This window comes from Pezoporus wallicus, unplaced genomic scaffold (assembly GCF_028554395.1).
Source record: "Pezoporus wallicus isolate ANWC-B61680 ecotype Strahan unplaced genomic scaffold, APGP_CSIRO_Pwel_v1 contig_6714, whole genome shotgun sequence".
NCBI lineage: Eukaryota > Metazoa > Chordata > Aves > Psittaciformes > Psittacidae > Pezoporus > Pezoporus wallicus.
This window is the reverse complement of record NW_026637486.1, coordinates 2,237,788-2,264,370: the sequence shown is the minus strand read 5'-3', so window position 1 is coordinate 2,264,370 and position 26,583 is coordinate 2,237,788. Positions and strand designations below refer to the sequence as shown.

The window sequence follows — 26,583 nt, the reverse complement described above, 5'->3', positions numbered from 1 at the left end:
TTTCACCATGGAAAATGCCAGTTAAATCCCTCTACAAAGCAACTGGGTTTGCATTGCTGAGCTTCTCTTTGCCAAGGGGGTGAAGGCTACCTGGGGTCTCACCCCACAGCTCCGGGGCCCCAGGCAAAGCAAATGTGACCCAGAGCCAGCACTGGTTTTTTGGCTTGTTACACCCATGTGCTCTGTCCCTTCTGGCAGAAGACGTATTTGTTTAAAGCCACAAATGAGTGCCTGAAGGAATAATCATTGGATAATGGGGTCCTGCTCTGCAATTTGTCTGAGCGTGGGGGATGTGTCACCCTAAACCAGAGCCTTTGTGGCCTGTTCTAAGTTATACACTGGAGCAAATCTTGGCTGTCTTGTTGCAGGACTTCTGGGTGCCAAGTCCTCCAGCCAAGCTTTTTGCTTTGGGCACATCTCTTGAAAGCAATCGCTGATGGTGATTGACATACTCAGTTTGAAACTGTGGGTCTGCACCCACAGATTTTTTTGTGTATAATGCATGTTTTTGTGTTTAATGCAGATGCTATTCACAAATAAATTCTATAGAAAATGAATTTTAAATAGAAAAGAGGCTCCTTCCTGTAAATCAGCAACTATGTGTGAATGTTGTGTATTTATCCTCTTTTAATGTCAGTAAAACTAAAACTCACTAGGAAATGCCTTTGTCCTTCTACGTCAGAATTGTGTTTTTAGTCTTCCGTGAACTAACACTGTGTGGACCAACATCTGGGTCCTTCTGACTCTGGAGAACTCAATGGGTCTTTGCTGACTTCCCCAGTAGCTGCCAATTCACCCCTCTAATGTACTTATAAACTACCACGAAAAAAGACTGAATTCAATATGGTAAGAGATCTTTATTAAAAATTTTGTACATCAAAGGAATAACTAGTACATTTTTAAACAAGAAATACGATTTGACATATTACAAAAGGTGTTATTAGTTCTTGAATTAGAAATAAACTTTATGAACACTGTACATGATACATCTGAGTTGTAAGAGCAGAAATAGGACCGAGTGCCTGACAATGATATAACTTACTAAGCAAATGCACTCAATTCTTAGTATAAAACATAATATTGCTGGAGAAAGTAGCATGTTAACTTCTGTCTGCAAACGCTGTGTCCCTCTAACCAGTAACTCCCAACAGTGTTCTCAGGAGAAAGTACAGACACACGTGCCTTGTGCGGTGATTTTTCCATTTGGAGTTTCTTTCCTTCTTGGAGTTTTCTTCCTATGGTCTGTTTATCTTGGAGGGAGCAGAATGTTATTCCATGGTATGGTTAGCACAATCTGCATAGAAAAACCCAATGCCAAACATTTCTTACCATCTCGCCTCCAAACCAGATTAGAAAAACCAACTGTGATAGCACATAAATGTCTACAGAAAGAGGTTTTTATTGACTGTTAGCTTTTGTTACAAAGTAGTTAAAAAGAAGAAATACATTTTAGCTTATCAGATAACCATTCCTTGTGTATCATTCATACTATGTCATTTATTCTTGTTGAGATTGTCAGTGTAGCTGCATTAGAATTTAAAATCGGAACAACACAGAAGATCACCTTTTAACTGCATGACCTATTTGCCTAGGGAGGGGGTGTGAAGCTTTACAGGAGAGTATGAACATACAGGTCTCATACAAAAGCAGGGTATGTATCTAGTCCAAGAAAGGTAATAAAAAAGATTTAAATCTTTATACAGAAAGTGACAATGCCCATGTTATACTATGGAACACATCTACTAATTTTGAATTACAGGTGTAATGTGTGGATTACAGGTATCAACTTACTAAACAAATCTTGAAAATAAAACCAAGAGAGCAAACTCTATAAATAAAATAGTAAGTGCTTTCTTTAAGAGAATATTCTTTGGCTGCTTTAAGTGCCAGTGAAGGGTTATTGAAAACCACTAAAATGCATAAGGTCCCACTATTATTGTTAATCTTAACACCGAGCTGGTACGATAATTCAAGCTGTTGACTGTTAACATCTCCAGGTCCACAATGTGTTCTCTTGGTCCTGAGAGTGATTTCACCAGTACAAGCATTGCACTCACGGCGCTTGTTTGCTGAAAGAACAACAGAAAACCACTCAGTTTAATTCAGTCCAACCTAAAACGAGTCCCCTGTTGCATCAGGAGAGGGCTGGGGTGTTACTACACTGTAAAAATGCTCTGTCTCAGCACAGAGATACACAATGCAAGTATTCTTTTAACGTTTTGAAACAGCCATGACTAATCTCACACCTGGCTTTGCTGCAGGGAAAGCTTTACCTGACCAGGGCTCAGAGGAATAAACTGCACTGCAAAATCTGTTCCTGGTTATGCTGACTCTCCTCAAGGACATGGGAATTGGTAATCTATCCCAGGATGGTCTTTATTTCTTAGCCCCATCTATCAGCTTTTAAAACAGAGAGAGAATAAGTAAAACAAGAGAGACCTAATGTCTTTAACAGGGATGTAGCTTGTTCAGTGGAGAGAAACTAAGCCTGTCTCAATGCTTGCGCTCTAGAAGTCATGCTCCTCTTGTAAACACTGGGAATTCTTGCAACCGGTGTGCCTGTTGCCATCCCCATCTTGTACTGCTCCAAAGCTCTTTTCCCAGCTTGGGATAGTGCTGCCGGGGAGCACTGACAGACCTTGTCTGTGGCATGCTGCCAGTCTGTTAAACGGCTTCATCATTTACAGGTGATAGTAAAAGGGTAAACTCCATCTCTCCCTTCACTTACTACGTATCAAACTGAATCCAGTCCATCTGCTGTATCCCAGACCCAGCTCCAAGTTTTTGTACAACAATAACTTCCAAGTAAGCCTTTGTTTACCAGAGTCCCTTGCCAGGAATAAACACACGCTTCCTTATTTAAGGCCTGTGACTTCTTGTTGGGTGGCAACAGAAGGTTGGAATTGTTAGTCTGACACTCAGTTTAAAGGCTAGACTGAGATCTAACCCAAAACTAGAGCTGGTGATATCTTCTTCTTTTTTAAGGGGGGGTAGGTATGAGGGCTTGATGTGTAGTACATCCATGGAAAAGCATTGGGTTATAGGTTATACCACAAGTGAGATATCGGTGAGTAATTCCATATTCCTGTCTTGGGGAAACATGGCATAAATAGGCAATGCCATCTCTAGGTATACTTTTGAAATTTACTATCATTCCCTCCATCTTCAGATTTGAGTTAAAATAGAAAAACCTTCCAATGATGTATTTCTGGTTGAAGCTTTTTATGCTGATTCTCTTCTACTAAGTGAAAAGCCCATATATGAAGCAAAAAGGATTTTCCAGGGATTTGCAAATATTACAAGCGTTCAAGAAAATCAGATTTCTTCCCCCCAAAAAAAGCTCAAAGAGCAGATGTTAGGGACACTTTCATTCATGTGGATCTGCTTGACTGCATGATACCAACAGGAAATGCTGCTGTCGTCAGTCACTTGAACTTTTGTGGTTTTCTGAAATAGTTGCAGCACTATGGGAAAGTGAAGGTTGGAGTAAATCAGGACACAAAGCCCTTGTAAGCTACCCTGAACTTAGCACTCCACAAACCAGTGCCTCATCCCAAGCTGCTCTTGATTTCCTTACTTTTTTTTTGAGAAATGAGACATTTAAATTGCATATTTTATATTGTTAATACTGTTGCAGCCCAGAACCGCCCCCATGTGCTGAGCTGCACCCCCAGAGCATGAGCAGCAGGTTAAGGGAGGGGATTTTCCCCTCTGGGAAGAACCCCCCCCCCCCCCCTTCCTGCAGTCCTGACCCAGCTCTGGGGCAGCAGCACAAGAGGGATGTGGAGCTGTTGGAGTGAGGCCAGAGGAGGCCATGGAGATGCTGCGAGGGCTGGAGCAGCTCTGCTCTGGAGCCAGGCTGAGAGAGCTGGGCTGGGGCAGCCTGGAGAAGAGAAGGCTCCTGAAGGGGAGACCTGAGAGCAGCTCCAGTGCCTGAAGGGGCTGCAGGAAACCTGGAGAGGGGCTTGGGACAAGGGCAGGTAGGGACAGGCCAAGGAGAGACTGAGCTGAGCTCTTAGGCAGAAGCTCTTCCCTGTGAGGGTGCTGAGGCGCTGGCACAGGGTGCCCAGAGAAGCTGTGGCTGCCCCATCCCTGGCAGTGTTCAAGGGCAGGCTGGACACAGGGGCTTGGAGCAAGCTGCTCTAGTGGAAGGGGTCCCTGCCCGTGGCAGGGGTTGGAACTGGGTGAGCTTTAAGGTCCCTTCCAACCCAAACCAGGCTGGGATTCTGTGATTATTGTAATCAGAATATTTCTATAATCCTCTGCTAAATACACGTGTGGCTGTTGGTTCAGAGTGAAAAGCATGGAGGTACCTCATTTGAATTTGACATGGGTATCCCAAGGTTGGTAAATATTCATGATCATTACTAGCATTGTGTTCATTTGAAAGAAGCAGGCTGATTCTCAATGTAGCGTTTTTAGGTAGAAAAGTAAAAGGCTTTTTAAAATTTGGAAACCAAGCACATTTGAAAAGGAAGACCCAAAATTTGATCAACTTTGGGATGCAGTGATACTCTTTCAGGGCCATTTGATGGCTTTGCCAAAAGGCCAGGCACTAGCGCAACTTTTGGTGTTATAACCCAGTGGTTTTTATCCCCTGCTGAGGGTCCTACTCCCACCAATACTCACTCTCAGGTAAAACTCTCCATTTTCATTCCCAGACTTGATCCGGAATGTGTTAATGGTATTAGGGTAGATGGTGGTTGCCTGGATCTGGAAGATGTCGGAGGGCACCGTTCGGTCGGAGCGGATGCTCATGTATTTGTACACCACAGAGTAGGGCAGCTCCCGGCAAATGGTGTTTGATACAGGGCAGACACAGCGGCTGGAAGACACAAAAGGATGAAACTGATAGCTGCAGACACTTGGTATTTGCTTTCTAATGTGTCTCCTCATGTTGCCTGATGAGGATCATTCTACAAAAGACTATTGTCTCCTCTTACTTCTCAGATGTGAGGACATAGGGCTCTTGACAAGGATTTCTTGGGTAACAACGAAATCCTCCGTGGTAATTCCAGCAAATTTCATCCTCTCTGCATTCATTAGTGGTCTCACACTCATTTATATCTAGGAGGAAGGAAAAGGGACCATATCAAAGCAGATGGAAATGAGTTTGCTGCAAAACCAAACACAGTGTCTTCAAAACAACCACCTGCCTGTCTGTTGAAACCCAACAGGTTCCTGTGTTCTTTGTTCTTTACCTGCTCTTCTGAGGCCTGGCTTGAAAGGCTTTCCCTATGCAGAAATGGGATAAATGTGTTTATTAACACATTAAATGTGTCTATTGACAAATTAAGTCTGAAGATTTTTTTTTTGCTGACTAAAGGTATGCTTTAACCGTAATACAGCTGTGGAAATACTATAAAGCTTTTAAGTAGCAAAGTATGATTTCATAGCAGAAGATACCTTGCAGACAGAGGAAAAAGGTTTTGAGGAAAAATTGTGGTTTTTCCACCTTTTCTCGTTTGATGGTATAAATGCTTAGTTAATGGCTACAGTTAAACTAAAATAGCTTTGAAAGGAATAAGGAAAACTTGTTCATTGTCCCAAGCAGAGCTTCCTTTTGTGCCTGGGACAATAACCCTGAATGGAGGTCGGGACTGTCAGACTCACACTGTATTAATGCTCTATTATCCAGCTAGTGCCAGAACCCCACTGGTGTCTACCTACATGATCTCCTGAAATGCACAGTCACAGAAAGGGTTTAGTTATGGAAGGCACAAACTGATGTACGTGGTCATGCTACCCCATGATATTTAGTATTAGCAAATTAATCTGGATTTTATAAAAAATGTTAATAAACCCTGATTTATTTTCTCATCCCTTCTGCCAGCAATTAGCACCTATTTCTTTCTATAGATAATGACTATTAAATTGGCTTCTGGATGACAGAAGCAATAGTTCTTGCACTTAGTATGTTGTTCTGCAGTATTCTCTCATAAGATACAGAGACATTTAGCACCAGTGAAGAAAACCCAGACTTCAAAATCCTGGCTTTTGGTGGCACCAGAACATTTAGTTTCTAAGCACAGATTATCAAAGCTGCTCAAGTCTTGTGTATTATTTTTCCCTCCTGTTATCAGAAGAAACATCTTTCATTTCTACTGTGGCTGGAGTTAGGAATCTCTATAAAATGAAACATCATATAAAGGCACATTTAATGTCTGTAAAAAATGCTCTAATTTCCTTTTCCAGAGACATTTATCTCATCTCTGAAACTTAGACTCCTACTTAGATATCCAACACCAGTTTTACCCAAGGGTTGCAAGAACTGACACTTTGTCCTAGGAATTTGAAGGACTTAAGAGTTTGAGCTGCAAGATTCAAGCAGGAATTAATACAAGAGATGCAATTAATCATCAAATGCTTTATCAACATATCTTTTGCTAGCATAATGTCATGAGATATAAATATTTAGATAGCAAGCATTCTTAGCCTTGCCTGAAATGGTGGTGTTACTAATGCAGTATTGAGGCTGCTAAGCTGAGGGCACTCACCTTGACAGGTTCTGCTTCCTACTACCTGGTATCCTTCAGGGCAGACACAGGAGAATTTTCCTGGTTCATTGACACACTGGTACTGACATATATAACTTGAAGTTCTGCATTCGTCAGTGTCTGCAGAGACAGAAGAGCTTAAAGGTATCGTTGTCTAACTCTTACCTTGTTACAGAACTAAATATAGTGGCCAAATTCTGGTAACAGGGAAAGAAAAGAGTTCTGTCTAAAAGGAAGGAGTTAGCAAAGCGCAGAAATGTACTGCTTAACACCATAAAGTTGCAAATAGCAGGGCAAGTTCTGCTGGTGTTTTATCAACAACGTTGAGAACTCTGGATTTGAGGAGGCAGAAGCTAAGTTTAGACTTCAGAACAGATTTGGGAAAATAACTCTTGAAAGAATTTATTCTTTCAGTATTCCAAAATGTGGTTACTTTCACAAACCCCCACAGATGGGAGATTAGTTAGTAAGGCAAAAATATTGCCTTTGTACTCGTGCCCTACGCTAACGGAGTAGCTCTTTGGGGAAGAGGGGAAGGCCTCTTTTTGTCTTCAAATTACAATCAGTGCGTACCATTCTCTTTTGCTTGTTTAAATCCTTGTGTAACCATCAGTCCCTTGCTAGAAAGTGTAATGTGAAACAGAATTGAACAGTATATGCCATTAACTGGAAATGAAATTAAACCTATCAAAACTAGGGAATGGCTTGGAAAACAACCCAACTCCCTCCTACTGCCTCTGAGGTTTGAGCCCAGTTCTTGATTCCATGTCAAGGCTGTCCTTGGAGGCTGCATACTTGCTGCTCCCTGTTCTGTTCACTTGCAAATAGGATTAGCTTAAGAAGCTTGGAGTGGGAGCATCTGTAATAGCTCTGCTAGCTTGTTTAGCAGGGCAGTGGTAAACCAAAAAGCCCTCTTTGGCTCAAAGACTGGTAGAAGGGATATTGGCTTTACGGGTGAGATCATCATGTGTCCAAAAGGAGATTAGAGAACCCCTGTGGAGACTCTGGCAGAGGAAATAAAGTGTTGATTGTATAATCATCAGGAGACGTGCTGTTTGGATACACAGGCTTGAAAGCCCCTCAAAAGCACAATTGTCGCTGCCTTAAAATCAGAAATGGGAGGTTTTCTTTTCAGAGGAGCTCAACAACACACAAACTTGCACTTGTTTTTGGTTTGCATTCCTTTCCGATTCATTTCATGGTCATCAGCATTAGACCACACACAAGTCCAATGAGTTTGTGAAATAAGCATTCAGAAGCCTTATTCTTCCCAGCTGTGGTCTGAAACGTAGTAATGTCTGTCCTGCTTTGCACTTACTGTTAAAGAGAGATACCTGTACCTGTGTGTACCTGAGTGCAGCTACTAAGATGTGCATTAACAACCACATTTATAACAGAAAAGCTAAATATCTTAAGGTTTTGGCTATAAACTGCACCTGCAGGGTGGCTCCACTCGAATTATCTCTTAGTTCACAAAAAGACCTCTGGGAAAATCATTTAAACCAAGAAATCCCTCTTCCAAGACACACAAATCGCTTACCTTCACAGTTGATTCTGTCACTGCTCAACTCAAACCCTGGATTACACTGACAGATGAAAGAACCCAGTATATTGTAACACTGTTGTGCACATGGGTTATTGGCATCACATTCGTTGATGTCTGAAAGGAGAAGTTACAGATCTTCATCCTGTGTAGCTGGTATAAGGCTGATTAAATGGGTTAGTCCTTAGTCTGGGTCTAGTGCTTAGCAGGAGCTCAGTTGGCTGTATCAATATAGATTCTGCATCACTGGAATGTCAGATCTATGCTTTACATTCCATGTAACAAAAAGAGTATTTTTCCAGGAATGAGAGTTATTCTAATGTGTGATGGGTTCTTCCAAAAATGTTCAGTGTGGCTATTAAACTCCACATTCCAGGCTCTTTTTTTCAGGTATGAAATGCCAAGTCTCTATAAATAATTGATATAAGGAACACATACTGATAAGAGCTCTCAGCATGCAGTGGTTAGGATTTATTGGAGCTATTTATTACTCTTAAAATTTGTTCTTTTAAATTCCATTACAATTATAACATGAGCCTTTGAGGCCAGTGGAGTTTTGCAATGCTCAAAGACCTAGACCATATTGGGGGAAGGTATGTTTCTGTGCTGGGTTTTTTCCATGATGTGCCCATCCTATGAACATATGTGAGAACACTGGTATGAGAAGCAATTTTTAATGGAAGTTTATATAACTGGAATCAACTCTGGAATCTATAACACTTGTTTTCACAGGCTGTTGACTAACTGCTGCTCCTCTGTTATTTATTCTGTGTTTTCCCATGTATTCCTCCCATATTCCATTCATATTTGTGTGTATCAGATATAATCAGTAGAGGAGAGATGCATTTTAAAAGGTCTTGAGCTCATGGGTTTTGTGAATGCTTATTGATGTCAGCATCCCTCAGTTATTTACAGATACAGCTAAAGACTGACAAAGATGACTAAGATCAGGCACTAAAACAATAAGGAGGATTCTCTATATGTTGAACCTCCTAGTCTTGAAAATGAATGGCAATAGGGCAAAACTGATTACAAAGGGATTTTTTTCTTCCTCCTTTTAGTTAATTTCTGGCAACAGTGCAAAGAGTATTCATCATGGTAATGCTACCAGAAGGAATAAATAAGCTGGTCAAGAATTAAATAAGCTAGCCAAAGCCACAGCTCTGTTTTCCTTCTGTGAAATATAGACCTGCTTTCAATGTATGCTGAAGTTGTAACACCAATGCGATTGGTGTAGTACCAAGTACCACTTCTGCCAGATGACTGTTGGGATGTCAAAGTCTGTCCTGATGCAATAGCCATTCATTTACAAATTTTCTTCTTAAGATTTACTTCACCTTTCCTACTAGGAGCATGAATTATCAGGCTGTGAGGCCAGCAAATCACAGAAGAGGTGTTTTGGTGATGCATTTGGTGAACTTGGAGCTGTCATGGATTTGTGAGTCTAACTGTAAGGATATACCTTGCTACGTATTTGAGCTATGGAAAGGGTCAGATAAGTAACAGCAGGCCACATGGTTATGTAGTGTCCATGGTCAATTTTGCACCCTATCATTTGGTGAAAACCAGCAATTCCTCTTTTAGTCCTATGCTGTGTGCCAAGGATAAGATATGGCAACACTTGGAAGTAATGGTAAAAGCTGGAAAACCCAGATCAATTTTTCTATCTATCTATATAAAAATACATATATAATATAGATTTCTTTTAGATATAGCCATAAAGAACTATCTCCATCACTAATCTCTTTGTGTTTTATGGCCATTCTCTCTGCACTTCACTAGTTACCTTTTTATTATTACTCTAATTCTTCTAGAACAGAACTTATGATTTCAAACTTAACAGCAGTCTTAAAGTTCTCTGCAAGGTTTCCCTTAGTGTTTTACTACTAAAGGGAGGATCAGTTCTAAAGGGTCACTAAAAGTGACCCTGGTTTTCATTTTTAACATTACCTTATAGATATTCTAATGTGACTTAGATGTTTTCTTTCATCACTAATGCTTATCATGTGCTGAGGATAATTACACTAATGCAGAGGTATAGCACTGCTTCCCCTGGTTTCCGGTCCCAGCCTTTGTTGCATGAACTGGGAATAATATCGTGAAAGCCAATGACAATGCAAAGCAATCCACCTCAGCTGAAAGAATGAATAAATCTAAGGTTAGATAATGAATATAAGCCTCCAGGGTTCCAGTTGCCAAACTGCATGCTCTTTGGAAAACTGTTGCACCAACAAAATAACAGCTTTTCACTAAGGTTCCAATTTACTCTCTAACCCTCCTGTACTGGATCACCTGCAGGACAGCCTCTCAATACAGCAGCTGGTATGTCTTACTGTTGATAGGTATTTCCTCTAAGTTGGGAGGAAGATAGTTAAATTTCAACTGTGACAAGGCATGTGTCAGCATTTGTCTCTACACTGAGTGTAAGTACACACAGAGGAGTTCTTACCTACACAGGTGTGGTTGTTGGATGCTAACTGGAACCCAGCATTGCACTGACAATAATAGGAACCCGGGGTGTTCACACATCGATGATGGCAGTACGGAGGAAGGGTGCACTCGTCAATGTCTGAGTTACCAAAGGAGAGACATTAGTTCAGATGGAATCATGGCAATTCACTGCTGCTGTCTGGTGTCCAAAGAAACTGGAAAGTTAATGGCACTTGATTAAAAGTGGGGCTGGGGGGGAGCTTATGTGAGTGAGGTACTGCTGCTATGGGTATTAACAGGAATATAAGGCTGTGTGGAGACCTCAGAGCAGCCTTCCAATATCTGAAGGGGGGTTATAAGGATGCTGGTGAGGGACTCTTCATCAGGGACTGTAGTGATAGGACAAGGGGTGATGGGTTCAAACTGAAACAGGGGAAGTTCAGGTTGGAGATAAGGAAGAAGTTCTTTACTGTGAGGGTGGTGAGGCGCTGGCAGAGGGTGCCCAAAGAAGTGGTAAATGGTCCATCCCTGGTGGTGTTCAAGGCCAGGTTGGACAGAGCCTTGGGCAACACTGTCTAGTGTGGGGTGTCCTTGCCCATGGCAGGGGGTTGGAACTGGATGATCTTAAGGTCCTTTCCAGCCCAAACCATTCTATGATAACTTTAATTTCTCTTTTATAAAATCTGTGTTATGATGATTGTCTTCCAATGAGATCAGTCCACATTCCAACTTCATTTTCTATTCAGTTCCACAGTACTGCTTAGTCTGGTTTATTTTGCATAGGTAAACCCCACTATGTTCTACTTTTCAACCAAGATTTCTCCTGATCAGACGTAACACCAACCAACACAGTGAGTGTGGCTTGCAGCTCTTGTTTTTCCTAAGAATTCCCCCACAGAACTCTTAACATGTACTAAATCTTTTCAGCTCCATTAAGAAAAGTCCAAGTTTTCTGTACAAGAACAGCGGAATGGTGAGGACAGAAGATTAATGGGCCTGAAAAGGAAACAGGTTTTTGGGCTTCCACAGAAACCGGTTTGCTCCCCAAGAGGCTGCTCTGCTCCCATTCCCCTCCCTGCCTTTCCTGCCCACCTTCCCGTGCAGCAGCCACACCTCCTGCCTGTGCTCCCTGGTGCAGGGGAAGGTGGTCAGATTAAAGCTAGTGCTGTCTGAGGCAGGATGAACTTTCCCAGCCTCTCCTTGCAGCTTAGCCTGGAGATGAGGTGGAGCATGCTGCCTTTTTCCAAGTTTCAGCATTCCTAATGTGCACTGGAGCAGGGTTTTCACCTGTGAACCATACAAAATGTGCAACAGCCCATTCTTTTACCTCTCTCCATTCTACAAGGTTTCCTTGTGCTCTGGAGGAGCTGCTGCCTCCGGTTTTGCCCGGAAAGCATCTTATTTCTCAGGGTACTGATGGTTCATGTATGTGCAGCAGCCTTCTTTAGCTGTGGCCTGCTTGAGTTTGGTGAAGAAATCCAGGCCGTGTTCTGTACATGTACACAATGGGAGATTTCAAAGGCTCAACCCTCAGACAAATAAGACCAGTTTGCACTGGAACAAAGGCAGGCACTTCCCATATCCATGCCAGATCTTGAGTTTCCTACCTCCAGCTGTTTCCACCATAGATGTGTTTAAAAAGAGGCCAAGGCTTTTTTTTTTATATGATGAGGAAAGTGTTTGTTTTAATATCAAGTGAAAAAATAATCTTTAGAAGTTAACCCTTTCTCTGTCAGAGCTGAAGTCACTCTTCAGGGCTGAACTTAGCAGAGGAGTCTTTTGGATGGTTCTGAATGAAAAGGCTCATGCTGGAACATTCCTGCCTCTCCGTACAGTAGCGACTGTCTGTAACTCTTATTGCAGAGGGATATTTGGAAGTAGAAAAGGAATAAATCAGGAGGCTCAGTAGGTCTCATCCATCCTTGACTTTTACAGGACTGAGATCTGTTTGAAGCCCTGATTATACAGTACAGACATGAGCAATGCTTTGCTGCTCAGGCACTGCACTTCTGCACAGAAATGCTTCCAGGATCTGACTGTAATTCAGTGGGAGTTTTCCTGGCGGGATTAGGCACATCCATACTAAGCATTATCTAATCAATTCAGCCAAATCTTCACTTTGAAGTAATGTTGGAAAAGTTCCTTCTATCTGCAGCCTTGTATTTTAGAAAGGATTAATTTTGCAATATGTGAACAAGCAAAAAGGAATCAAAAAATAGTGAATTTAGACCAGAATCAATCGTCAGAAATAAACTTTTTTTTTTTCCCCTTTACCTTGAAGCCAAAATAGTCTGGAAAAATTTCTTTCAAATTTAAGGAACATTTCCTCCCATATGGAGAACCTCTATCAAGATCTGGCCCCAAGAACATCTTCTGGCAAAGTGGTTATAAAATCCCCAAAGACAGCCTTTATCCTGAAACACTGACAGCCCAAAGAGTACAGATGGACCTAGAATTTAGGTCAGTGTGTAATATGTAACACAGGTGTTACTCTTGGTTTTGACCTAAATGGGAGAAGGGAATTTTTGCTCTCCAGACATCTTCATGCATAGATTTGGGGGCATAAATGTATTCACATGGGGATGTAAGGGTGTGCTGTTGTGCTGCTTTTCATCTATAACACCTGCTATAACATGTCCTGTGAGACTTTCAGTGAGTACCATGGGTCTTGCCACTCAAAGTGCTGTTACACAGCAGTGATATGCTTTACCTGCTCTAAACATAATGAGATAAACCCCAGCTATTAAAAAGCCCTATCAAAACTCTTCCTCTACCTACATTTTGAACTGCCTGACTCTTGCACTGAGAACTGAGAGAAATTAGACCCATCTGTGCTTACAGCAGTTTGACAGTTCAGGGCCTGATCCTTGTCTCTTAGGAAAGAGATAAGAATTTTTGGGTTGATTTTGACAGCCCTTGGCTCAGAACTCTGCAGAAAGAGCCATGCCCAGAAACTGAAGTTAGTCTAGATGTGGACTGAAGCTTCCCCTGCTTCCTTCCTGCAGTGACTACCTACAGCTGTAGCAAGGCTTTTGGGAAGAGAATATAAATAAAAATCAAAGAATTCTTCAACACTTTCAAGTGCAAGATCCTGAACACAAAGAGGAAAACCTGAAGTTCTGTTGTTCCTCTTCTGCTGAAGACATAAAAACCCAAACACTTTTCTCCTAGGCTGTATAAAAGCAGTCTTGTGTCTTCTAAGAGGCAGTCTTGACTATCACCTCATGGTGTATATATTTGCTTCTCTTATTTCATAGGTGTTTTTATTATCTCTGACAAACCAAAGCCTTAAGGCTGCAGTGCCTATAAAAGCAATTCATCCATCAAAATCATGATGAAGGAGGTGTTGAATAATGGCTGAAGGAGGACTGCAGGAACAGGGTAATGGCACTTTTGCATAATGTCCCCAAATGAGGATGGAATAGGAAAGATGCAGTGTTTGTACTGCACTTGGATTTCATTTCATGCTATACTTGTATAGGTCCCAAGGGTGCTAATAGTTTATTTGGCACAAAGAATAAAGTGCAGCAGTTTGTAAGTTGCAAATATCATATACCTGCATTCAGAGTTTCCATCTCTTTCATGTGTACTCATAAAGCTGAGCACTGAACCAGACTGTGTGAGGGGGCTCTGCAGAGCTGGGATTAGGGCTGTGTGAAGGTAGAGCTTTATTCTCCAGACCTGGACTCAAGTCTCCCTGAGGTCAGTGGAAAGACATGCTCTGCTTTGCTGCTACAGTAGACTTATGACTGTATCCGGGCCATTAGGCAATACCCCAATACAAACAATAAACACAATGGTAACTGTTAGCAAAATTAATCTTGTGAATATCAACTCCAAGTGTTGATTGTACTTAAAATAGTTTCTAGTTCCATGGTTTAGTGATTAATCCTTGTGATAAAGTGACTACTCCATTGCATTTCACAGTTACATAGCTATTTTACCCATATACTTTATAATCAATATAAAGTTTGCAACTGTAGATAATGACAGAAAATCATTTAGTCCAGAGGAACACTTACCAACACACTGGTCCCCTCGTTTCTGATAGCCTGGAGGACACTGGCAGCTGAAGGAGCCTCTTAAATTGACACATACTTGATCAGCTCTACAATTGTGGGATCCAGTTGCACATTCATCTATATCTTTATAGGCAAAACAAATGCAATGTTAGTCCTAAAGTTTACTTAAAACAGATTTTAGCCTATTGAAATGTTTTATGTATCTTCTAGCTTCCTCTAAGTGAAGGCAGCAAAGTTCAGATATATCCAAAGATGTAATGTCAGGGCTTATTCCACTTGCAGGATGTAAAATCTTATCAGATTTCTAATAACTCTTGATTCTGATTTACTGCATTTGTAACTATTTTCAGCTATGGTTATTTTAAACATTTAGACACTTTTATTTGTCAAATACCATTAATATTTTGTACTTAGCACTATAAAACATTCCATAAACTTCTTGCAACTTTATCATAATTTAATCATTTGACTTTTTTTGCCTTGTGTTTTGTTTCTCATGCTGGTTGGTTGTTGAATGCTGAATCACTGCAGAAAACTTCAGCAAACATAGTTCAGCCCTTTCTCAAGGATGAGTTAGAAATGTTGTTTTGCTGATACTAAAGAGACTCTGGTGATCTCTTCTGCATGGCTCCCATGCTCCATACTTTGGACAGGGACTTGGAACTTGGTATGTGGTGGCCTTCTCAGGAAGAGATCTGCCTCTTGTCATTCCCATGAAAACTTCCCTAATTCAATCTGCTAAAGCCTTTGGAAAGAGTTCAGGTATGTTTGCATTTGAACAGCATAGCTAAAAATACAAGTACTAGACTGATACTTTTCAGGGTAATTCACACTAAATGCAGGTTTCTACAAGTAGAACCCCACCATTCTGATTTTGCCTATTCATTATAACTGCTGGAGGTACTTAATTAGAATTAAACTGCATGTGCTGACAAATAGGTTGCTGAAAATGGCATTGCAGTTTGCTTTCTCATCTGAACATCCCAAATGTTGGAGAGCTTTTTAGTGTAACCTGACACAGTACAGTGAGAGGACTTTTTAGTTTTGGCATTGGACACCATTTGGAGACTCTAGGCTGAATAAACAAATTCCTTCAAACTTATGATCTCCAGTTTACAAATCTCAGCTGACCTCTCTATTTGTATAGGCACTGGGGATGTTAGAACATCACCAGTGGCAGATTCTGGGTGGTGCTTTGGAAAAAATGATGGATTCTTTCTCATAGCAAAGGAAAACAATTTTGACCACAAGATTCAATAAAAAATAAACCATCAACAGTTTGAATTAATTCTCAATGTTTGCCCTTCCCCCAAATGTCCAAATATTTTACAGCTATCTTCTCTTTATCTCACAGGGAAAATAAAGCCCTTTTCTGTTAGGCCCCTCTTTGCATTTCTGTGTAATACCTGAAGCTGCTGTGTTGATGCAGGACTTGCTGACTGTGTTGTTTTGTCCTGACAGCTGAAAAGCACATTCTCAGGTGTAAAGACTTTCAGGGACTAGAGCTGCTGCCTCATACCAACCTGACACATCATTAAACACTCAAGCACGGTGGAGTTCCGTGCAAGTCTTTGCAAGGACATCACTGGGCTTTGCATATACTCCTCGTTTCTACAAAAGCTGAGTTAGATGGCTATGATAGTCATAGAGTTCAAATCCTTCTTGTGCACGTGTGCAGGAACAAAGACTGTTTGATCTTTAAGAACTTCATATATGAGTAAACTTAACACGAGTTGCGTTTTAAGATAGATCAGTTAAAATGCAGTAAGTCCTTATGTTGCCATTTGTATCTATGGCCTGATTTCCATTTAGTTTAACTTCTATGGAGTAATAAGGCACTCCAGCTAAAAGTAAGCAAACTAGATTGACTTATGCACTGAGGGGCTTTGATTTGTCCCAGTGGTAAGTTCAGTTTGAAAGAAAAACCACTATTGAAAAGCAGCATTTGACTGCTGGCTGTGTCCTGATCTGGAAACTTGCAGAATTTGATGCTATGGCCCCAGAGACCTGTGTTTAGAACAAACATTTGAGACTGGCTTCAAGGAATCCTTTAGAGCTCTCCTAATCTTATTACTCAATTTAGGATCCTGAACTGGGTTGTGTATTAGCTGTGACTGCCCTGTCTGTTACAGAGTAGTATGTGGTGTGTTCTTGGTGGACTTCAGAAGAGCTTTGTCAGTGCTGTCACTCTGCATGGCCGTGGTGCTTTTTGCTGGCTTTTCTGTCTTTGGATGGCTTTCATTGAGATGCAAGTCCCTAGGCAAGCTGGGGAAATGGATACATGGAATTGATGGGAGTTTGTTTGTGGACTTTACTCAAGGTGGGAAGTAAAGGTGGACAGGAGAGCAGCCTCTAGCCTGCATGGGGAAGGGCAGTAGGTTGCCATGCTCGGAGGAGTTCTGCTCACATCTGTGCAAAGAAAACAGTGCTGTTAGAGGAAACCTGATGGCCTAAAGATCCTCTTAAAGTGCTTCAAGTAAAATATAGTGGGAGGAGAACTGCAGGCAGCGAGAAAGGTTTCAGTGCTGGAACATTCAGTTCTGACATCTCTAGTATTGCAATAATTACAGATATGTCTACTGTTGTGAGTGATACAAGGGTGAGGAAGCGAGTGGAAGTTTTCAGCACTGAAAACGATGCCAAATGTGAATTGTATTGGTGGGATACCAGAAGCAGCCCAGCCCTTGTGGAGTATGGCAAGCAGCACTGGTGGATTTTGCAATGTGATGTTGCTGCACAGATCTCTGCATCTATGCCTTTGAGTGAGGCCCAGAGAGAAGTCTTCAGCTTCTTGGCACTCGATGTGACCTGAATCATCCTCCATTAGAGAAACAGTCTTTTTTCTAACTGTCCTGAGAGTTACTGGAGCAATAGAGGAGTGGAAGTCATAGGAAGGAAGCAGCTTCGATGTTGGAGGTCTTGGGATGAGGCAGATCAGCTCCAGTTTTCTCTGAGGTGGCCAAGGCGGAGTTGTCTACCAATACACACACATGCACACTTCTCTCCCCATATGAAATAGCATAACCTTACACTGGTGGTGCCAGTGTTGATCTGGGATTCCCACTTACATGTCCATGCTTCTTGAATGGGTAGGCTGTCTTATCTGTCAGGGTCTGACTGCACTCTGGTATCAAGCTTTCAGATTGTTTTCCCAGTTATGACCTCTCTGTGTGGAAATCCATAACTCCCAGGTCTTCATTCCATTACTCTAAGGATTATTTTCCCAGTTTAAATTAGACTTTCCCAGTCCATTAGATTCCTGCACAGTGCCCTCTGCTTCTGTGACAGTGGTTTGGAAGCTGCATCAATTCCTGCTTTTAGCCTGCATTACATGCAGGGATGAAATGATGGATATACAAGGCACATGTTTTCCCTTAAATTCTACCATCTCATTCCATTTGATCTTTCTTGACAAAATCCCTGCACTTCAGTGTGAACAGTAAATGAGGGTATTGAGAATCCATATGTTTGTTTTCTGCCTGCTGCAGACACCCGTGAGCAGCCTGATTTGGTATCTCTGAAGACAGAAGGATCTGGGTGTGATAGAAACTCCCACAGGAAGATCACAGAGGTCACCAGCTTTAATCCTAAGAGCAAGATAAATTTGTCTGCCCTCTCCTCCCCAGCACCAGCGTTTAATCATGTGTGTTACGTGCATGTGTATTTATAATAATTAAAAAAATTAAAACAAGGCACTGCACTGCACACACTTGTGTCTCTGGGGAGAGGGTGAGAGAATAAACATGTGACAGATGTTTGTCATGTTGCTTAATGCACTACTGGAAAGCGCTCAAGATACCACAGTGATGAGTGCAGTATAAGAAACAGATCTAGAAAGAAAATAATGGGCTTTTACAAGCTCATTCTTGAGCATCTTTCCTCTGCATCCTCTTGTCCAAATTTAGTGTCATCATGATAAAGTTTGTTCCCATGAGTGTTTCAGAAGCTGATGACATAGCTGAGGCTTCTACCTTAAGCAAGTAGTTTGTAAGTGATGCCTGAAAACACCCTCAACTCATTCCTCATCCTTTCTCATGTCTTAGATTTCATTTCTAGATGTTAAACATACCTATGTTCACCCAGGTAAAATCACACTGGTAACCTGTAATGCAAGTGAACTTCTCTTAGAATCATAGAATAGTTAGGATTGGAAAGGACCTTAAGATCATCCAGTTCCAACCCCCCTGCCTTGGGCAGGGACACCTCACACTAAACCATGTCACCCAAGGCTCTGTCCAGCCTGGCCTTGAACACCGCCAGGGATGGAGCATTCACAACCTCCCTGGGCAACACATTCCAGTGCCTCACCACCCTCACAGTAAAGAACTTCTTCCTTAGATCCAATCTAAACTTCCCCTGTTTAAGTTTGAACCCGTTACCCCTTGTCCTGTCACTACAGTCCCTAATGAAGAGTCCGTCTTTTAACCTTACCCTTTTTTCTTTCTATTTTCAAATCTCAGCTAACATTTAAAAGGTTTATCTGGAGGGAGCAGCACAAAAGAGCTGGAAGTTTGTATTACATCGTTAAACAACCTGAATGGTATTTGGTTATTGATTCATGCAACCTGTGAAATACAGATCAATCCTTACACTCACTGTAGCTCTGGGTCTGATCTAAGAAGTTGCTGAGATTTTTATTCCCAGATAGTTATTCTCTGGACAGTTATAACCTGTGTAGTTGGAAAATTTCCTTTGAAATAGCCTGAGCATCTCTAACAGTCCTTTTGCAGATTAATTTGATTTGGAAATGGAGCTGGGCTACCTTCCGTGTTTTGAGCATTGTAATAATTGAACTCCAATAATGATTCAGCCTTTCAATAGGCCACTCAAAAACAAGCTTCTTACGGGATTTATTTGTACTTGAAATAGTTATGAAATATTAACAGAACTTGTAAAATGAGTTTGGATTGACTACTTTAATCCCCATATGTTGTTTATAGGTGTTACATCCAGAATACTACACTGTAAGAACATGATCATTTCAAAGTACTCTGGGAATTGCAAACCACAGCATTCAGGTTCTCTGACCAGTCTGCATTCAGATCCATGAAGCGTCATGACACAGTCTTTAATTATATGGATCTCATACTCTGCTTCTCCTGCAGGCTTGTGCTCAGTCAAACCATACCATTCCCCAAATGGGTGAGGTGGTGTGGGCCTCTATCAAGTTGTAATGATTACTGCTATCTAAAAACCTTAAATTGATGTAAAGTCAGAGGCAATAGAGCAGTGGGGGGAGGAACATTGCAATTGAGGGCACTGGTCTCTCAATGGAATTACATGGAAGCCATGCTGCTTTTTCAGAACTGTTTATGGAAGTCCTCAACTGTACCATGGTACATATGGCCATCAGACCCCAGTGACTCATCCTAACACAAATACCACTGCTTGCAGTACTATGCAGGGTTATTCTAGAAGTTCATTTTGGAAGAGAGCTGGCTTGTTCAGTCTAGAGAAGGCTCCTAATGGAAGACCTTTAGCACCAGTGCCTGAAGGGGCTGCAGGAAACCTGGAGAAGGGCTGTGGACAGGGGCCTGTAGGGACAGGCCAAGGGGAATGGCTTTAACCTGCCAGAGGGGAGACTGAGCTGAGCTCTTAGGCAGAAGCTCTTCCCTGTGAGGGTGCTGAGGCGCTGGCACAGGGTGCCCAGAGAAGCTGTGGCTGCCCCATCCCTGGCAGTGTTCAAGGCCAGGTTGGACACAGGATCTTGGAGCAAGCTGCTCTAGTGGAAGGGGTCCCTGCCTGTGGCAGGGGTTGGAACTGGAGGAGTTTTAAGGTCCGTTCCAACCCAAACCAGTCTGGGATTCTATGATACTGGCAACTATTTGCAGGTGAAGGTAACGCTCTGATGTGCATCACTTACTGTTTGAAGTTTGCAGGGTGCTACAGCAATAATGTGAGCACCCTGGAGGGCAGCAGAGCTTGCTCCCGTGTTCCTTCACAATATAAATCAACTTGCATTTCATAGTTTTAATTCCACAAGCCTCACTAATAGCTATACCCAGTGATTCCCTCATTTTCCAAAAATGTACCCGCACTCCCTCTTGAAGTGATTTACACAATTATGTCCTTCCACTGCTGACTTTGGCAGCTTCCTCTCCACTCCAACCACCACTTGTGTACAGACGTTTCTCCTGACCTGCTTTTTAGCTATAGCTTTCTCTACATCTAGTGTATGGTTCCCTGGTTAGAGCTAGTTAGTTTTTCTCCTTCTCCACTGCAATCCATTCTGTCAGGCTCTTATCTACATCCATAAAATTCTTTCCCAGTCTCCCTCTTGGAGCTCCAAACCTGGCTCCGTTCCCTTCCCGCTGTGACTCATTTTTCCCAAACCCCCTGACTCATACTGCTTGCTCACTTATGCAACAGCTTAATCTCTGTAATTTGCTTCGTATCATTATGAGAAGGACATAAATTCATGAGATGCATTTCCCCACTGCTGCAAGCTTTTGTAGGGAAAAGAAAATGCAATCCCCATCTATCCTTCGTCTTATTTTAGCCGCTTAGAGCTTTTCTCCTCTAGTGCATACCTGTGTGTCCTGCTTGGAGCTGGAGAGCTGTGCCTTTAACTAACAAGAGTTAGTTAAGGATAACTGTATCTTTATCTTACTCCTGTTAGTTAACAGCTTGTTAGTTAAGGATAACTGTATCTTTATCTTACTCCTGTTAGTTAACAGCTTGTTAGTTAAGGGTAACTGTATCTTTATCTTAACTCCTGTTAGTTAACAGCATGTTAGTTAAGGATAACTGTATCTTTATCTTACTCCTGTTAGTTAACAACTTGTTAGTCAGGGATAACTGTATCTTTGTCTTACTCCTGTTGGTTAACAACTTGTTAGGTAAGTTGGTTAACAACTTGTTTATCTTACTCCAATGTGTGAAGTGCGCTCAGCTTCTTGCTGCTCACTGCTCTCAACATATAGTGGTTTCCTACAGCATGTTCATGCTCTCCCTGTCTGTATAGATTTTCATCTGTTCAGACAAGTCACAGAGTGTTTGTAGGTTGCTTTATTCTGGTCTGTAGCAATCTTGTAAGCAGAATATTCCACCAGATCAAAAAGAGGACTCTTCAAATAAACTTATGGGATTTGAGTTCTTGTTTCTGCCCCTACTGCAGCACTGATGGACCAGCTTCTGAATGCTTTATACCAATCTAATCCCAGAATGAGCCCACCAGTGCCCGTGTTGCACTTGTCCCTGGCTCAAGCCAAGCTGTTCTCCATTTGTTTTGAATGGAAACAATAAATATTTTAGTTAATCAGTTTAAATTTTTTGAGTTCTCAGTGTGAAAGACACCAGAAAATGACTTGGTCTATTTTTCTAATAGATTCATCTGACCTCCAAACACCACTTCCCACGAAAGAGATGGCACCAGCAAGTCTGATACCAGGCATACAGTGATCTGCACAGGACTGCAGGTATCCTGGACAATTCATCTCAGGATTCTACAAAACCTTCCACTTTTCCCACCTCTGTAGCTTTCCCTCAGTCTGTAAGGCATTTTATGTCAGTGTTTTTCAGAGCTAACCAGCTAAAGGTAAATTACTTGGAGAAATCAGACCCTTCTGATTCTTCTATGAGTATGGGCTCACTTTATTTTACCAGATCAAGTATTCTGTCCCTTATTTATGTTTCTTACATTGTTCTTGCAACTGAAGCCAAACTCACTGCTATGTCGTTTCCTGGATCCTCCCTGATCCTTTCTTACACATAGGAACAACATTAGCAACCTCCAAATTCCCTGGTTCCCTCCCCAGCCTTAGCAAGCTATCAACAATTTCTGTCAAAGGCTTTTCTATTTCCCTTGCTACTTCCTTCAACATTTGGGATGTTATTCATCTGGGCTGGATGCCCAGACAACTTTTAACTCATTGGTGTTGGGAGGCTGCGCTTTGCGGTGGGAAATACCAGCACAGAGTCTGTTACAGAGCTCCAGGTCAGCAGGTACCAAAAGACTCAATATTTAGGGAAATCTCTCCCTTCTGGAGTGGCAAAACCTCCTAATAGCAAGACCTGAGCTCTAAATGCAGTCACTACCCTGTAGTGTCATGAGGTAGTGTCTCTAGTTCTATATAACTCCGTGGCAGCCCATAAACTTCCTCTTTATTGCTTCTGTTTCTCTTTCCCCTTTGAATTTTCCTTTGGCTCTTTGATGTGAAGTCTATTGGACCGATTGCCCTGGTAACAAGTTGTCACAGTTGAGCGAAGGTAACCTGCACAAATACTTGTTTGCACAGGAAAAATAGATGGTGAGAGCCAAGACCTACATTTTAAGCAAATATGTGAGGTAGAAGGTTGAAATGAATGAGATTTTCATGAAAAACGGCACGACTGCTTTTGGCGTGCTGGAACACTTCCCCTCTGCAGTGCGAGAGCACAGCAAGGCAAGCTCCTTGTGGATTTGTCTTTTAGTATTCCTGGATATCATGGCACAACAAAATAGAAGTCATGCAAAGCATTAACGTAGAAAATGTATAAAGAAGATCAAACAAAGTGCAGCTTAGAGTTTCTTGATGCATGATTTCTGCCTTTGGAGAAGTGTTAGCAACTGCCATAAGGCAAGTTACCCAACCACAGTGACTTCCTGAATATGGAAGTACAGGAAAAGCATCCTTCTAGTCACTCAACAGAGTTAAGAAGGGATGAAGCTGTAATAGTCAAGTCTGGACTGCAGTACTTTGTCACCATTATGTATTGTCTTTGGTATGTCCAAACTGAATTGACTTATCGCATAGAAAATAGCTAAATGGAGGAGTGAGCCATAGCTTTCAGCACTAGAACATCTCCCACATGTTTGGGAGTGGCAGGCAGCTGAAAAGGGGGGAGGGAAATGAATGAAGATTTGAATTGATGCATGACTTCCTTTCCTCTCATCTGTGATGCTACCTGCCTTCTCTAGTGCATGCCCCACAGGCTGTAAATCACATTGCAAAAGGGAAATGGCTTTTAATTAGGAGAGAGTTTTGACTTTGAAGGCAGAGATGGCATAAGATGCTTTTTCTATCCTGTATCTTAACATAAAACTGTCTTTAGAACCATTACATTCAGCATAGCATTTCAGTGGTGACCAGTTGAGGTGCTTAACCTGAATCAGTGCCTGAACACGTATTCTGCTTCCCTGCTTCATGCACAGTAGCTGTCCGTGCTTGAAGTGGTGTGTATGGCAAGTGAGAAAGACTAAACACTGTATTACAGGTTCATACTGTGCTCTTTTGCAGGCTCCACCAGTACAGCCATGGTTAAACACAGCTTGTAGGAATGTGTCTGATAGAAAGATATTCTTCATTATAGAATCACAACCATAGGAGATCAAATGAATGTGACACATAAAACACCATTCAAGCAATACAGTAATTAAAGTGATTATTCCAAATGGAAGTGGTATGGTTCCTATAACAACAGTGTTAGTATGATACAAGGCCACAAAAGCTATTCCTCAAAGACATTCAGCAGTAGGATTTTCTATCCAGCGTTACTTCAACATGTATGCTTAAAACAAGAGCAGAAATTAATGTATATGTCTATGTTTAAAGTTGCTCAAAGGGAAGGATACTTTTCTCCCAATGGAAGACCACAATGTTAACTATTGGTCCTCCTGCTCATCAAAAAGAAAAATATTCCATGGGTTTGATCTATATTAATTTAAAATAGGTATTTTTTGCTTTATTTGTGCTGAGACCATAAATGGAGCCATACTTGCTTTCAAGTTACAACCCGGTAATTCAGTGCAATATATCTCCAAGTCTCAGAGTGCTTCACAATGCAAGTGGTCACAATGGTAAACTTTGTGATTTACATTGCAATGGCTTATTTTTACTTTCAGTAGAGTATTTCCTGCTGTTGCTTTCTTGTGACTTGATGCTAGAGGTCTAACAACTTGTGCTTTTTGGTTCATGCCTGCCTAAGTGAGGATCACCCACCCATGATGACCAATACACTTGGACTATACTCAAAAACAACAAGGGTGGATTAAACTATTCCATTATTGCAGATGAAAGAGTTCTCCCCGACATCTGGCATAGCATCTTCAAAACTGATATGGAACACTTCCATAAATTCAGCTTAACATTGTTTTTGTGAGTGTTCCAAAGTATTTTTAACATGAAGAAATAGCATGCAAACCAATTTCCTATTTGAAAGTAAATGTCTCTTTCTTATTTCTAATTCACCCAGTTATTAAAAAGAAAGAAGGGGGGGGGAACGGGACGGGGGGGGGACGAAGAGAGAAAGATGTTCACTTAACTTGAAGCATACTGGTTTGTTTATTTAAGTTAATGGAAAAGCTAGTCAGTGTTTCATGTAAAGCTGCCCCCTTGCTTGAAAGAAAACCAAACAACTGGTTATGAATTATGAATATCTCCTAATAGTTTCCAGAATTATCTGAAGGATGTCTTTTTTTTTTCTTCTTAATTACATACACTTAAAAGTTCCAAGTTCTCTATTCATTCCCATTCTGTTTATTTCTCTCCTTGGAAACCCTCATAAGCATTTTCCTTTCGCTAGGCTTGACTGAACAAAATATTACTGCTACAACCTGTAATATTAGGGAAATAAAGGCCTGAAAGCTCCTTGTGGTTATTTAATTAGGAAGTTGAAGAATCGCTCATTAAATCTTTGCAAGCCTTTTCCCAGCACTTGCACTGGCAGCTGCTGGGTCCCTGCAAAGGAAAACACCAGCTTCTACTCAAACTATGTGCTGCAGAGTATGCTTTAAACCATCTTTGATCCTGCAGAAAATCTTGCTTTTCTGGTACATTGGCATGGCTTCAAGTGGTTTAGTCCTAATCAGAGCATTCCTCTTGTGAGGAAGCACAAGACTCCTGATGGTGAGGGAGGTATCTCCGTGTGGGAGCTGCTGGCAAAGGTCCTGCAATGGGGGATGCAGGCAGGTGAAAGCCTGGTTGGTCTGTCTGCCACTACCATAGTCTGTATGTTCTTCTGACAGTAAGGGCAGCTAGTTATCAACTGAACAAAACCTAACTAACACAGCAAGCAAACCCATGCACTGAGCAGACACTAGGTGATATCTGACCCATGCCTGAAGTACAATAGCTTGATGGTTTTGAGTAGTGAACTTCTGCACACAGTGCTAACTTAAACAGGGGACCTTAAGGTATAAGGGACCTAAGATACAAGACAAAAGAGTTAAAATGCTTAATAAAAGGGACCAATTTTATCAATAAAATCTCCTCCTTCAGATTTTGCAGGCTGAATGAGCTGGTTTAGGAATTATAACTGTATTTCCCTAGCTGAGAACATTTAAGTTCAAGTCGAGTTCAATAGCAACTATCAGAAGGAGAAGGCTTATCTAAATGATGATATTGTTTTTAGCACTAATCATCCTATCTGTTGGCAGTACCAACATGCTGCAATCTCCACAGTTCCCTACATAAATAAGCAGATTCCTGAGGCTGTTCCAACTCCAGAAATGCCTTTGAAGGCATTATTTAGTTATGAATTTTTCCTGCATGGTTATGTGATCCTTTTAGCATGTTGCTGTATGTACCCATAGATGCCTTGCTCTGAAGAAATGTGTTTAAAACCTGTTTACTTTCAAAGTACAGTTGGCACCACTGGTCTCTATTTTATCATCTTGTGAAATATGAAGTGAAATGGTTTAAAGAAATTCATGTTCACGCCTTCTACAACTTTTGAATGAGAGAACAATAGAAGCAAAGCATGGAAATAGTACTTAAAATAAGACACATCAGTTGGTTTGGTCCAAAATAGACTCTAGGGATGGGAGGGGATTGGAAGAGCTGGGATAGAAAAACACAATGTTCAGGTTGCGCAGTTCAAGTGAAGTAAAGTGGATGTGCAAACGTTCAGATCTCTGTGGCAATATCAGTTGGAGTATGCCACAAATAAGCTGTGCTGTACAGTCCTGATCTAACAAACCCATCAGGAACAGTGTCTTGTAAACTTCTGCCTGGCCTTAAGAAGTCCCATTAGCTGGCTCTCCGTTTTAATAGAAGTGGAAAATCCAATTTTCCATGTCATTCTTAACATGAAGAGGGCTTAAAATGAAGTTTTAATACATTCTTTGTTTGAAAGGGAAAAGCAAGGCACATACATAAGAGCCCTACAAACA

At 41.4% G+C, this 26,583-nt stretch overlaps 1 protein-coding gene across 1 annotated transcript in view; it reads right to left on the bottom strand.

Annotated features, from left to right (window-relative positions):
* Window positions 1–837: 837 nt before the first annotated feature.
* Window positions 838–26,583, bottom strand: part of EFEMP1 (EGF containing fibulin extracellular matrix protein 1) — a 51,634-nt gene continuing 25,888 nt past the window's right edge. The window contains exons 5-11 of the mRNA XM_057405844.1: window positions 14,493–14,615; window positions 10,490–10,609; window positions 8,038–8,157; window positions 6,498–6,617; window positions 4,944–5,067; window positions 4,630–4,825; window positions 838–2,069 (exon numbers count right to left, since the gene is read on the bottom strand). Of these exons, the coding sequence (XP_057261827.1) occupies window positions 1,911–2,069; window positions 4,630–4,825; window positions 4,944–5,067; window positions 6,498–6,617; window positions 8,038–8,157; window positions 10,490–10,609; window positions 14,493–14,615 (962 nt within the window). The 3' untranslated portion in view covers window positions 838–1,910. The remainder of the gene's footprint in view (window positions 2,070–4,629; window positions 4,826–4,943; window positions 5,068–6,497; window positions 6,618–8,037; window positions 8,158–10,489; window positions 10,610–14,492; window positions 14,616–26,583) is intronic.